This window comes from Corythoichthys intestinalis, chromosome 10 (genome assembly GCF_030265065.1).
Source record: "Corythoichthys intestinalis isolate RoL2023-P3 chromosome 10, ASM3026506v1, whole genome shotgun sequence".
NCBI classification, from domain to species: Eukaryota; Metazoa; Chordata; class Actinopteri; order Syngnathiformes; family Syngnathidae; genus Corythoichthys; species Corythoichthys intestinalis.
In genome coordinates this window covers 47,486,599-47,502,069 of record NC_080404.1, presented here as the reverse complement: position 1 = coordinate 47,502,069, position 15,471 = coordinate 47,486,599, and the positions used below count along the sequence as shown (strand labels likewise).

The window sequence follows — 15,471 nt, the reverse complement described above, 5'->3', positions numbered from 1 at the left end:
CACTGGTATAAACTGTATTCTCTGCGCTACATCTCAAGCAACGGTTTTGTTTGAGCTACTGCAGCCAGAACGTGCCAGCCAATGTGGTGTTAATCCTCCAAAGAGGCAGGACACACGAGATAAAGTAAAAGACGTGTACAGAGTGAAGGAGGACTTGCTTTGACTGATTGAGGGGGCGGCCGAGGGCGTGCAGCACGGCAGCAGCTTGAGGAAACGCTGCTTTATGCTTTTTTTGCTTTGGCTGTTGGAAGGATTTCCTGTAATCACCAACCATAGCACAAATGTTAGAAACACTGGTTATATACAGCACATGCACAAAAACACACATACTTCGGAGTATACATCATGCTAGAGACAAGTCAAAACACACCGACATGCTCCATGATTGCCTGCTGACCCGACCAAGCAATGAGAATCCATGGTAAACCTTAGAAAGCAATCTCACACTGGTTAATATGAATATTATTTATCTCCAGAGTGACATTTAATTTGCCATTCTCGCCAACTCCAAGTCAACACGATTATTTTAGTTCATCCCTGTACAAATTCAAAGAGGAAACAGGCTGTATATGTCAATGGTGATAATTGATCATAAAACATTTATGCTTGCATATTAGCTTCCGCAGTCACAGGCATGCTGCCACAGTGGTCTAAAAAATAGACCCTAAATCAGGGGTGGTGTCCAAGTCCGAGGGCCTCTATCCAGCTTGTTTTCCATGTCTCCCTCCTCCGACACACCTGAATCAAATAATCAGGATCGTTATCAGGCGCCTGCAGAGCTTGCTGATGAGCTGATCATTTGATTCAGGTGTGTGAAATGGAGACATGGAAAACAAGCAGGATAGGGGCTTTCGAGGACCGGACTATGGCACCCCTGCCCTAAATAATCTCTGCAAGGGGTGTCTCATCAGACCTACTGTATGATTGCACTCAGAGGGACACAGTTATAACAGCGCAACCACAGCAATGTCACCTCATCCAATTTTTTTTTTCATAATTGCCGTTACATGATGAGGAATACGATTTTTAACTGTGTTAACCGTGGTATGAAAACGTCAAGGTTTCAAAACCGCAAAAAAATTCCATCATACCATCCCTAAGTTATTAGCTATTTTTTTATGTCCCAAAATTACATGGAGAAATCCCTCGCTTGTAGCTGCAAGGCTCAAAGCTCAACCCCACCGGTTGTTGCTCAGTGTCAGTGAGTCAGCTGTGCTACACTATGGCTGGAGAAGGGGAAGCTCCTGAACTTTTTCCCCCTATCGAAGAAAATGAAATCGCTTGTATGGGAATACTTCGGTTACAGAAAAGTTACAGACGGGGGTGGCTTAGAGGAGGAGAGCCAACAGACATGTAACACATGTTTGCGGAGGGTGGCTGTTGAGGAGGCAATACCTATACAACCAATATGATTTTGCATATATACAAGATTAAAGGTTAGTAAACACTGTCATGAACGTTTCCCACCAGCTATAGTTAACTCCAGTGTGTTTAGTGTGTCTAGCGGTGGCAAAACGTGGGGTTTTTTCTCTCTCTGGCAACTGTCTGTGTTGATAAAGACAGAGTGTATAATGCAAACATGATATGAGTCATACACACGTGCTTTTTATGGAAAATACCGTATTGGCCCGAATATAAGACGGCCCTGATTATAAGACGGCCCCCTCTTTTTCAACACTCAAGTTTGAAAAAAGACTTTTTGAACACCAAATACATTTTTATATAGAAAATAATTACAGTACATTTGAAACAAATGATTATAACAATATATTTGAGAGAAAAAGCATGTTATTTTTGCCTCATTCAAATCTTTTTTTTTTTTTTTTTTCATTCAAATCTTAATATCTGAACATTTAAATATGTAAACTAAAGTGCAATCACATTCATAAATGAATGGCTTCTGGTTTTTGAAATGCAAATAAACCAATCTATTGTGATAAAATAACAAAATTGCAATAATTGCATTAACCACCAAAGTGAAGTCTAACTGTAAGTGTAGTCTTGAAACAAATCTGAATAAGGAAAAAACATTGCAATAAAATAATGCAAACTGGTTAAACTTGAGAGTAGCTGAGATCTGTCATGACAGAACATCGCGTCAATGATATCTGGCGCCATCTAGCGTCGTGAATGGGTATAACGTCTAGACCGCGAATATAAGACGACCCCCACTTTTTCAATCTTATTTCAATGCAAAAAACACCGTCTTATATTTGGGCCAATACGGTAATTCTTTTTTTTTTTTTGTTCTGATGGAGGGTTCTGACGTTTAGAGCTGTAATTGCAATACCGTGATACTGTGAAATTTTGGCTAAAGGTTATCATACAGTCAGAAATTGATTCCAGCACATGCCTAGTTAAGTCATACAGTATATTGTCAAAACAAAAAAGAGACCTCTTCTTGTACACGTTTCACGAAAATTTAAAAATTAGCGAGGTAACAATTCCTCATTACTAACACTTCCACCCAAGTGAATGCTTTTCTTACAGACCTTAGTTATTGTTAGCTGCCTCCAAATAAACAATGAATGTGAAGCACCCCCTATATCACAGGTGTCAAACCGATTCCAGAAAGTGTGTGCAGGTTTGCTTTCCAACCAATGAAGAGGACCCCTTTTCACCAATCAGATCTTTTACATGTGTAATCAGTTAAACTTTTTCAGGTGCTGCTTGTTTCAGTAGGAAGTTCATTGGTTCAACTCTCTGCACGGTATCGGTTGAAACAAAATCCAGCACCCACCTCGCCCTTTCTGGAATTGGTTTGACACCTGTGCCCTATGTGCTTTTTTTGTTTTAAACCACTGAATGAAACACAAATGAGGCCATTTCTACCCATGAACATTTGATGTCGAATGTTGAGTGGCCCCTATGCAAGGGATTTTTAGTGCATGCCATAAACTTCTTTCTCAACATCAATATGATTTAGAAATACTCAATTAAACATCTGCAAATTTGCCGATCACATATGTGCAATAAGATGAAAAATTTACTTGCGCTCTCTAAACCTCTGACACACAGTCCATTTGTATAAGTAAAGGCTTCTCTTCAAATACAGACTGATGACGAAGAGTGTGACAATATCTCGATACAGCGATATATCGCGATATTTTGCAACCCGATCGGTTATCGATATGCTTCCGCCAAGTATCGATACTTTTATTTGACATATTGGCCATTGGATGCTGTAAACTGCTCAGTGTTTGTGGAGCAATTCCTTGGCGGTCCACTAGGGGTGCTCAAGAGTGGCAGTGAAGGTAAAGTGCGCACAAATTGTCTAGAGAAGAAGAGGGGAAGCTCCAAGTGGGTTGAAAAAAATAGAAAAAGCTTTGTGGGAACGGTGGAGGAAAAAGTGACAAAAATATTGCTACAAATCACACATGTGGACAAACTTTAGATTTTACACCAACAAGAAAGGAAGTAAGGTGAACAAGGACTTTGCTGTAAGCAAGAATTGTCTAACAAAAATAAAGTTCACTCCCAGCTGGTGACGAAGTGGACACGGATTTCTTCACTGCTTCACTTGAGGTAAGAAAGTTTTGCAATGTAATTGATTTTTTATTTTACATGTATTATTTTGATGACATTTGGTGTTGAGTGATATAAAATAAACCAGGACCCTAAACTGGATGAAAATGAATATCGAACAAGCCTACATGAACTTACTGATTTATTTGATATTATTTGAGAACCACTTTCCATCTGGTTTACTACAAATACTGTTATTACTGCCATTTTGATGCAATAAGCTATAAAAATGGTTTGACTAGCTTCCAAGATATACAAGGTGATGTGCACGATAATTAATGTAGCCTACATATTAAAAATAGGTAATTATTGCATTTTTAATTTCTATACATTCAATTCAAATTTTTTAATTCACTCAATACTTCCAACGCAAAAAAAATCAGGATTTCAACTCAAAAGCTATTAAGTAACTAATATTTTTTGTTTTATTTTGTTGTTGTTAAGGTGAGGAAAATTGTGACTGAGTCTGACATCTCAAATGCTGAAGCAGATGGTGGAAGTGCTCAAACCAATGCTTTTGGCAACAAAGGTCATATACGAAGAAAAGACCCACCAATTTTATCATTGCCCCACTCCAAGCTCAACTGTTGACCGACACCTACAGCACTGTTAATTTTTTTTTTTTTTTTTTTTAAAGATTTAAAACTTTAAAGAAATTGAGGGTGCCATTCATCATGATCTCTCCAAGCGATATCAGTGGTTGTAGTTTGTTTCCTACATACTGTATGTGCAGGTACACAATTTGCAGTAGATTCATATTTTACAGCAATGTTGCACAGAAAAGGTGTCACTGTTTAATAAATGACTTAACACTAGAAGTCCCAGCGAATTCTGGATCATGAGGATTTGCCATTGGGAAAGGCCAAATTGACCTCCGCTGGGCACTTTCATACAAGGCGAAAGTCCAGCAAGACCCAACGCTGCCACCAGAGGGCAGTGTATCCTCCATCATTAAACATAATACAATACTTTTGGACTTATTGGAAAGTTATTTTTTGGGGTTAATTCCGACTTGCGCGGAAATTCGGGTTATGTCGCCAGCGTAGGAACGGAACTCGATCGTAATCTGGGGACTACCTGTAGTGGAAATAACAGTCACAGAAGAAAACGCCAATGCCTAAAGAGTATACAAACTGTAGCAAGTTTTAACATTTCCAGTATGATTAGAATTTATGAGAATAAACTGGTAATCTGCAAACTTCCTATTAAGCATATGGCTGGAAAACAACTTGCAGCATAATAGTCAAAACATATGTTTATGCAAATTTAAGTACTCAGATACCTGTTCTACCCTTGGAATGTGCATCCCTCAGTGCCATATGCACACTACTACCTGCAGGGCTACAACCGCAACCAAAGCATGCAATGTGCATTCCTCCATCAGGATCTTGGGTGATTCCTGACAGCTTGCCCCTATACCAAGGGCACTGAGGCCATATGGCTGGCAACACCTAGTAAATTAAGTTTTCATGCTACTACTAGGGTACATGAATTTGAGCTATAATTGGCAATAAAGCAACTGAGATAAAATCTGTGACAGCAAAAATCAAGAAAGACTTTGAGGAAACAAGGAGGATGCTGATGAAGTCCAGGGGGATCCATTAATACGTCAAAGAACTGAGGGGGCGGACTTGAGTTTTTCCACAAGACTATTAATTCTATACCTAACTGTATCCCTAGGCTACAGCGAAGACAACCAACATGTTTGATTACACATTGAATTCCAGCTAGATCAGTGTTTTTCAACCTTTTCTGAGTCACGGCACATTTTTACAATGGAAAAAAATCTCACGGCACACCACAAACCAAAACTGTTCCAAAATTACATTCCGTACAGTAAAAAATTCTCTCAATATTTAAACTTACTCAGTGTGAAACTTGAGCCTATTTAGATGAACACAAAGCCAAGATCCTGGCAGGAATTGAAGAAAGACACTCACAAAGCTCTTCTTCAACAGCTCTCAATCTCTCTGTTTTTATAATTTATAGCAGTTAGGCTTGAAAAGCTCTGAATAGTCTTTAACCCTTGAGAGTCGAAGGACGCGCCGGCGCGTCCTCAGCGCACGTCGTCTTTGAAGCGCCCTCACGTTTTAATTACGTCACCCACATGCCGTTGGTTGGTCTCGTTTTAAAGTGCGGAAGTTGCGGTTTACTCTCGTTATTACATGAAGTCAATCGACCAACTAAAACGTGAGATATTGTCATTTAAGTTTTATAGTTTTATTGTCCTCTCAAAAAACATTAAAACGCTGCATGGATCATTTGTTTATGTCTATATTTCCATCATTTCTTGTCCTTTTTCAAAACGGAAGCTCCGTGAAAAAAACACAAATCAAACGAACCCTTTCGAAGTCACAGTGGAAGCACAAAATGCATTTTTTAAAATAAATATAACTGCCGTGCGAGGTTCCACCGAACGAGAGGGAGGAGTGTTCTGAAGCAGCGAGGTGGCGAGCGACGGCCGTTTGGATCGAGCAGCGACTTTGTGTGACTTTGAGAATGAACGGAAAACTAAATTTAGCGCAAGCAATTGTGCTTTTTGATCAACTTGAGGAAGAAGATGGTCCAAATTCGTCATCATCGTCTTCTTCTTTTTTTTTTTTTTTATGCTGAAAAAGTTTCTTTTGATATTGCAAGACAAAGTTAATTTTGATGCAATATAAGTGTGTGTTTGTGTATATAATAATAAAATGTGCATATCAGATCAAAGTCGTACGTGCACTGTGTGTATCCAAGGCAGGAATTTATAATTGTGGTGATCTTCTTTCTATATGAAGATTAGGGAGGTAGCACATATTCAGCTATGGTATTCTTTCTATTGTCATACATATAGATTTCCATTATTATTTATTGCTGTATATATTTTTATTTTATACTTTATTATTTTCATAAATACTGACTTTTTTTCATGTACATTTATAGTGACAATGAAAGTAAAGGGAAATGAAAATGGAAGGTTGGAAAGAGGACTGACACTCCACGGAAGTGTGGGCTGTGTGATGTCGCCCTGTGTCGAATTCCAGGACGAAACTGCTTTTCGGAGTGGCATGCCTGAAAAAAATTTAACTTGTTTATTGTAAATATTTTTGAAAATACTTTTTTTTCTCCAATTTTATATATATATATTTTTCCCCACAATCAGTCTTCTCAATTTGTGTATATAAATGTGTGTTCAAGAAGCTTGATTGTGTGTACATAGTTTTCATCAGGTGATGGGCCGCAATACCTAAACTCATAAAGAGATGGCCTCTAAACACTTTTTGTGTTAGATGGTATATATTTTTTCACTGTTCGGTCTGCTGTATATAACCTGTTTTGACTAGAGCATGTATAAAGGCAAAAAACGCCAATGGCTATACCTGTTGTTTATGTTGAATTGTCAAATATAAGACTATTTATTCTAAATTTTTTTGGTTGAATGTTCATCCTAACATGTTGAATAAATATTACAAAGTTTCAAAATGGTTCGTTACGCATGTTTGGTTGTCAACTGGACATCAATATTAAAAATTTTGACAAAACGATTTTGGAATTTTTGGTCTTTTTGAGCCCAAAATGATGATTTATAATTGGTCAGTGAAGGAAACAACAGTTTGGACATGAAGTTCAAGGTGTCACAAAAAAAGGGACCAAACCAGGCGGTCGTAAACAATTCTTTCTTTGAAATATAAAGGCAACTTCAAAGTCATGCAAAATCAGACAAAATAGGCCCAGACCTTAAAGGGTTAACTTAATCAGGGCCGAGCATCTTGCTGACAATGGCTTTGCAGGCAGGTTGTATTAAGGTCTCTCTTACAATGTGGGACTTTTTGGATGCAACAAGTTCAGCAACAAGGTAACTTGCTTTAAGGGCTTTTTCTCATTTACCATATTTTTCGGATTATAAATCGCAGTTTTTTTTCATAGTTTGGCTGGGGGTGCGACTTATACGCTGGAGCGACTTATGTGTGAATTTATTAACACATTATTATATCATTTCACATGATATTTTGGTGTTTTGGAGTGACACTGATGGTTTGGTAAACTTGTTAGCATGTTCGTTATGCTATAGTTATCTGAGTAACTCTTAATAGCTATGTTACGTTAACATACCGGCCACGTTCGCATTTTGTTGTTCATGCATCAAGTAACATTATCATACTGTACACTTATTCAGCATGTTGTTCTCTATCGTATTTTTATTTTAAATTGCCTTTCAAGAAGACATATCTGTTGTATGTGTGGATTTTATCAAGTAAATGTCCCCCAAAAATGCGACTTATACTCCGGTGCGACTAATATATGTTTTTTTCCTCTTCGTTGGGCATTTTATGGCTGGTGCGACTTATACTTAGGTGCGACTTATAGTCCGAAAAATACGGTACCTTTGTAGTTTTTTTTTTTTTTTTTTTTTTTTTTTTAAAGTTGCCTGTTTCTCTGTGTTTTCACGAAGGCGAACAAAATAGTCCATCGACTTGTTTTGAAGCGACGGGTGTTTCGTTTGGAGGTGACGTTTAAGCTTGCTTGGCACCATGGCGCTGTTGGATAGCTGCTCGTGTCGCGTTCAAGCACCGCTCGGATTTCTAGCCAGCAGCTGCCTTACTGTCCTCGACAATTTGTTGGGATAAAACATATAGGGAGGACTGACGGTCGTCACATTTGGATCAAATGGAATGGACACTTTCGTGTGTATCGATACTTGACGAGGATCATCATCAAACATCAAATGATGTACAGTAGACGTGCTGGGGTCCACAGTTGCGGACAGCAAGGTGGCTGATGTCTAGAAATCTGAGCAGTTCTTGAATGCAACACGAGCAAAACTTCGCTCATCTGCATACGACCGAAACTACTACTACACTACTGCAACTCCGCCCGATGACGTAAAAAAAATGCGATATTGGATAATTTCTTGCGGCACACCCGATGATCTCTCATGGCACAAGTGTTGTTTTCGTCAACGAGGACGGCAATTAAAATATTTTGTCATCGAACAATTTTTTTCATGATGATGACGTCACGATGACGCGCTGAAAACATGTCTTGGGAGACTTAAACATAACGAGATGGATGCCAGTTTTGGTCTGACGACACCAGAACAAGATGAAAATTTGCCAGAGTTTCCTTCATAAATTCACGATGTGTGATATTTTCTTGCTGTATGTGTAGTTAGCACGCATTTAGCAGTGTTTGGTCGTGCCACTCATGTGACATGCTGCGCCTCCCCCCCCGACTGCCCCGCCTTACACTCACGCTTACTCACCAGCCAGGGAGTAAGCCTGTGCCCATTACAGGATCCTTTTGTGAAACATATGTTTCAGGTGCTGCTTGGTAAGTTTAGCTTTCTTATCTTGGCTAGATATGCCATGTCGCTTTAGCCTTTATAGGTCTGTGCTGAGTGATCATCACACCCTAAACTAACTTGTAGCGTGAGCATAGTGTTTGTGTTAGCATTAGCCTTTAGCACGGCGACTCGGGGTCTTCTTAAACTCTTGGAAAACATTATACATACAGTTCGTGGCGTCCAGGTGAGTGAATTAATTTGCTGTGTTCCTATTGAATGTGTATTATCATCATGAAAATGGTGATATCCTTGTAGACTCAACAGTTATGTGCTCGTCTCTCATGTTCATTCGAAATTGTTGGAAACCTTTTATTTATTTATTTCTTCATAGACTAAAACGTTTGAAGTTTATAGACGAAAACATTTTGAGAATTGTCGACTTAAACTAGACGAAGACGAACACATTTTGAAATGACTAAAATATGACTAAGTATTTTCGTCCAAAAGACTAAGACCAAGACAAAAAATTAAAATGGCTGCCAAAAACAACACTGCGCGGCACACTAGGTTGAAAAACACTGAGCTAGATCATTCCATGGTCTGAAGAAAAATAAACAATAAAAGTACAGTATGTGTGCTATGTATGTATTGGCATGGGCAATGCAGTGTATTCTTGGTCAGCACATCTGCCTCACAGTTGTACTGTAAGATCGGTTGGATCGGTGTAGATTTTAATCAAACCATGACTGTGCCCGTCAAAACATACTTTCGAGCCCCCTTTGATTAAAATGGCCTATAAGGAACTAAGTGTACTTTTGAACCAGTAGAACGTGCTAATATTGACCTTTGTTTTATGAGTTCGTATGTAGAGCAGATTTAATAAGTTAAATTGAAATGGAATGAAAATATAGGATATGTAAATAATATATTGCAATTTAAATAGATGTCTGTTCTCAACTAATTATGTTTTTGTATATAACGGTACTAAATTCTCGTGAGAACATGCTCCATCTGTTCAACAAAAACAAAAACAAACTCTCACTGAGCCATCTAGATTCAAAATGATGAATTCCACAGAGCATGATGGGTGCCTACATTACACCCAGTAGCAGCACACTGCATTCATTATAGTTTTCCATACAATTATGTTTCACATGCCATTGAGTCGGATCATATGAATCATTACGCCTTTCTATTTGCACACAACTTGAGGAGTGAAGCAAATATTGTTTGAAATTGGCAATTTGCCTTTAGGCACACTTGTTAGGACAATCAAATGTAATTAAAGCATGATCACTTGCTGAAAAACTGTCCTCCTCGTGTCTTTGGTTTTCCCACCTCCAGGAATCATGGAATACGCTGCATGTTGTAATGTATTCTGGCACATATCAGTGTTTCTAGGAAAGAGAGGTCTCTCTGTGGGATTAACCTGATTTTAATAATCACGCATACACATGATTCCTTTAGGACGTGTATATATATCTCTCAGTGTGTGTGTACATATTTAAGAAAGCAAGTCGATTTTGTCATTTCACTTGTACAGATGTTTAAGCCATTTAGGCAAGTCAGCCTCAGTGATAAATAATACTGGAAGTTCTTAATATGTTCCATTCATGTGTTTTTACGGGTACAACTCGATACATAGATAAGCTTTCAGGTTCTGTCACGGTAGTTATTTTCACCAAGCCTGCTATTTTGAATGGAATTTAAACAAATAGTGGCGTATTTGAGGGAACAGAAGGCATTTACATTACAGGTGCTTTTTTTTCCCCCTATAGACAAGTTTCCGAGGTACTTCCGCATTTCTGCTCGCGACTTCCGTTTTACAGTTTCTCTAACCAAAACAACAGTGGGGCTGGAATAACATTACTCATCAAAATCCCTTAAAAAAGACGATATAGAAATACCGCATCCATCTGCCATCATCACGACAGGGGAGGACAACATGTTCATGAAGGCAGATGTGGAACCAAGCTCGTGCCACCACAAAGACCGGGTGTTTTCTGTAGTCATACAGTGTATCACAAAAGTGAGTACACCCCTCGGATTTCTGCAGATATTTAAGTATATCTTTTCATGGTACAACACTGACAAAATGACACTTTGACACAATGAAAAGTAGTCTGTGAGCAGCTTATATAATAGAGTGAATTTATTTTCCCCTCAAAATAATTTAAAATATAGCCATTAATATCTAAACCCCTGGCAACAAAAGTGAGTACACCAAATTGAAACTACGTACATCCCTAAATGTCCAAATTGAGTACTGCTTGTCATTTTCCTCCCAAAATGTCATGTGACTCATTACAGGAGTGCTGTCAGCATTGCTGCAGAGATTGAAGAGGTGGGGGGTCAGCCTGTTCGTGCTCAGACCATAAGCCGCATTCTACATCAAATTGGTGTGCACGGCTGTCACCCCAGGAGGAAGGTTCGAAGGAAGACGGTACACAAGAAAGTCCGCCCGTCTCATCAGACCATAGGACATGGTTCCAGTAATCCATGTGCTTTGTTGACATGTCTTCAGCAAACTGTTTGCGGGCTTTCTTGTGACCCGGGTAATGCCAATGCTCAACTCACGGCTTTAGCTCAACTTATGCCGCTGGATAAAAAACACAAGAATACCTGACTGCTGCTGACAGCCGCTACAAACTACGTCAACATCGTTTTACTGTAGATAATAGATATCATATGTATATAGAACTAGATGCAAGATGACAGACTCGACGGCGTTAGCAACATTGAAGTATTGAAAACTAGTTGCGTTAGTAAACAGCCGCCATCTTAAAGCAGGAGACTTCCCTAGTAGGCTGTTGTGAACCTTCCAAGCAAACTTAATTAACTTTTTATCTAAAATACTCCTAAATCGCCAAAATCATGACTTGAATCTATCTTCAAAACAGTTTTAAAACTTTCACATGTCGAAAGTAGACAGAGGAGAAATTATGGAATAACGGGAGCAATTTTAACAACTTTAACAGTTGATTCGCAAAATTAAATGAATTGAATGTAGTTTAAAGCTGCTGATACAGAATGGGGACTTGAGTATTTTATTTACTGTTTTAAAATGTTAACTTGATACTGAAATAGTCGTTTATTTAAACCTGAGAGGCTTTTTATACAATTTTTGTAACTAATGCACGAAACATTAAAAGCATCTAATAGCTTGGGGGGTTTGTGGGATTTTCCACTGAGGTTGTTTGTGTGTTTTGATTTTTTAAGACAGTTTACAATATTATTTGCACGTTTTACTGACTGACTATGTCATTTCTGTTTGTTATATATAATGTTTTGTGTTTGTCACTGAATAAACAGGTCAATTTCTTGTTACCAACCGTTGTGTGTTATTCAAACTCACCTAATTCAGCTGGCTAGTTGTTATCAAGAGTACTAAAACCTTTTTCAACATGAGTCTGACAACTAAGTAAGGAGGCTAAATAACTTTAAACTTTAACACATGCTCAGATAGGCCGGTATCGGTATCGGCCAGTATCGGTATCGGATCGGAAGTGCAAAACAATATCGGTATCGAATCGGAAGTGCAAAAACCTGGATCGGGACATCCCTAGTATGTTCATTAAATAGTTTGGAAGAACATTGGCTGCTGTGACTATCTTTGACCACCTGAGGAAGTAGCTGCAATAAATCAGCTATTACATTCATTCATGTTTGCAATAATAGACATCAGTTCTGCTTTGTACATTAAATGACATCTTGCGTTTTTTTTTTTTTTTCTTCTTTTTTAAATGTGTGAAGTAAATCGAAAGCTTTGGACATTGTCTGTAACACAAAAAAAAAGTTGGCCTAACTACATTTCCTTGAATGAAAATGTTGTTTAAATTCAGCAGCAGCATGACACTACTTCTGCCCTATGATAATTGTGCATTTAGGCTAATAGTCTAGAAACGCTCACAGTCCATCACAACTTCACTCCATGAAATAAAACCATCAGTTCTATTTATATCTCCTGGGCAAACACATTTCTTCAATATTCATTTTGAAGGAGCCTCTTGATTCATAAAGCCCAGAGATCTGAGGAGTTTCTCAAGGCAAAGAGAATGGTTGGAGCATGTTGATACAGCACACTGCCGAAGATTAAGACTGGATGAGCGGGACCAAACATTGTCTGTATCGTTTCTGAAACCAGCCTCAAACTTGGTAATGTAAGCAGCATAATTAAGTGTTACTGCATTCTCGATAAAACCAAATATATTCATATATTTTCTATTTTACTTATATTCACGGAAGGGGTGCACGATATCCATTTTTTGAAACCGATACCGATATCGATAACTTCCTGCTCCTCAAATCCGATACCAATATCGATAACCCATATTAAATATATAATTTTTTAAATGTATAACCTGAGTTTTTGAACACCTGGAGGTTTAAAAAAATAGTGGTGGATTCAACATAGATTTGCCTTTGATCTCATCAGATTTTTCATAATGACATGAACAAAACAGTGCGTTTCACTTCTGCACTGCCCAACAGCCAGCTAAGAATGGATGCACTTCCATAAACCACAAGGCTTAGTCTTTTCTTGCTTTTATGGGAAGACACTCGTCTTAATATTGTGAAAGTACAACAGAAAAATACACATATTCAATACTCAATATACAACAAACTGCACAATACACTTATATACACAACTATTATATGTACAGCATAGCAGACTAGCTTGTGCTACTAAAGCATTGGCTGGCTTCTATAACAACTTATGAAGTTCTGCACATATGACCCTTCACCACAGAAGTAAACATATATTGCACATCCATATGTAATAGTAAACATAAAATACTTACATATATTTCCGAGGTGGAAACGTAACAGAAAGCATTTACGACTGTCAATGCAATATGTAAGTGATTGAACCAAACTACTGTAACAAAAAATAGATGCAGTGAATTATTTTAACCAGCAGGTGGGAGCAATGCCCTGCAAATGGTCAACTGATTTCCCATACTAGTGTGTAAACTGTAAAGCCAGAACAGTACATATTATCGGTCCAATTATAAATGTTATTGGATTTATCGGGATGACGTCATAATTCCTATTATCGCACCAGTAATTCACGGTCATGTGAAGCCTGTCCTATATGACAAGTTGAACAAGAATGGTTGCCAGTAAGTCACAGAGCAGATTTGGAGAGGTACAACCATTCACATTATTGAAGCAGAGCCAAACCAACTATCAATTACTATAGGTTGCTATTAATTAAAGGCCCCCTACACACAAACGCTAGGTTGATACCACAGGTTTTAATGCATAAATCCGAATTTTCCGACTCGAGTGAGGCATTAACTTGACGGTTTGAATGTGACAAGTCGCATAGAAGTGGACCATTTCAAATCCAATCTACAGTGTATCACAAAAGTGAGTACACACCTCGCATTTCTGCAGATATTTAAATATATCTTTTCATGGGACTACACTGACAAAATGACACTTTGACACACTGAAAAGTAGTCTGTGTGCAGCTTATAGAGTTAATTTATTTCCCCCTCAAAATAATTCAAAATATAGCCATTAATATCTAAACCCCTGGCAACAAAAATGAGTCCACCCCTTAGAAACTACGTACATCCCTGAATGTCCAAATTGAGTACTGCTTGTCACTTTCCCTCCAAAATGTCATGTGACTCGTTACAGAAGTGCTGTCAGTATTGCTGCAGAGATTGAAGAGGTGGGGGGGGGGGGGGGGGGCAGCCTGTTAGTGCTCAGACTATACAACGCACTCTACATCAAATTGGTGTGCATGGCTGTCACCCCAGGAGGAAGCCTCTTCTGAAGACGAAGACTTTTGTGATACACAGTAGGTCACTTTCGTATGATGTTTTAAATCCAATTTTGGCCACTTTTTTCAAAATTCTCAACTCTCCTAAATCGGAATTCGTGCATCAATTACGTCAGCCAAAAGTGAGAGAGCCAGGGAAGATGGCAGCGATGAAGCTGTGCATTACCGTTAGCACCTAGCTTGAACTCGGCTTTCAGGCAGGAGCTCAGCAGGTTTGATCGCAGTCATTAAAAAAATAAATTTAAAAACAAAAGGATACGCCTGCAAATGCTCGGTTTTCTTTCTGTGCGCCAAATGAGCAATATTTCAATATCATCTGATAACGGAGGGGCGGCACGGTGGCTGAGTGGTTAGCACGTCTGCCTCACAGTTCTAAGATCAAGGGTTCAATCCCGGGCTTCGGCCTTCCTGTGTGGAGTTTGCATGTTCTCCCCGTGCCTGCGTGGGTTTCCTCCGGGAACTCCGGTTTCCTCCCACATCCCAAAAACATGCATGGTAGGCTGATTGAACACTCTAAATTGTCCGTAGGTATGAGTGGGTGCGTGAATGGTTGTATGTCTCCTTGTGCCCTGCAATTGGCTGGCAACCAGTTCAGGGTGTCCCCTGCCTACTGCCCCGAGTTAGCTGGGATAGGCTCCAGCACCTCCGCGACCCTCGTGAGGAAAAGCGGCATGGAAAATGAATGAATGAATGATAACGGAGGAACCCGTGAGTGAGAAGTTGACACCCAGCAACCACGTGGCGCTGAGGCTGGCAAAATCCTCAACTTTCGTTGCCTGACAACAGTAACGCCGAAGAGACAATAACCCTAAAAAACACCCAAACACACCCATCTTGCGGACCACAGCCTGCCTCAACAGAGCCTTTAAAAGACGTTGTTTAATGTTTA

The 15,471-nt window shown here is 39.0% G+C and overlaps 1 protein-coding gene across 6 annotated transcripts in view; it reads right to left on the bottom strand.

The window, feature by feature from the left end:
* LOC130922947 (Kv channel-interacting protein 2) overlaps positions 1–15,471 on the bottom strand; it is a 311,907-nt gene that overhangs the window by 18,237 nt on the left and 278,199 nt on the right. Inside the window, exon 2 of one of the 6 annotated variants that reach the window (XM_057848237.1) lies at positions 155–257. The exons of the other annotated variants lie outside the window; for them this stretch is intronic. Within the exon in view, the coding sequence (XP_057704220.1) occupies positions 155–257 (103 nt within the window). The remainder of the gene's footprint in view (positions 1–154; positions 258–15,471) is intronic. 6 annotated transcript variants of the gene reach the window in all.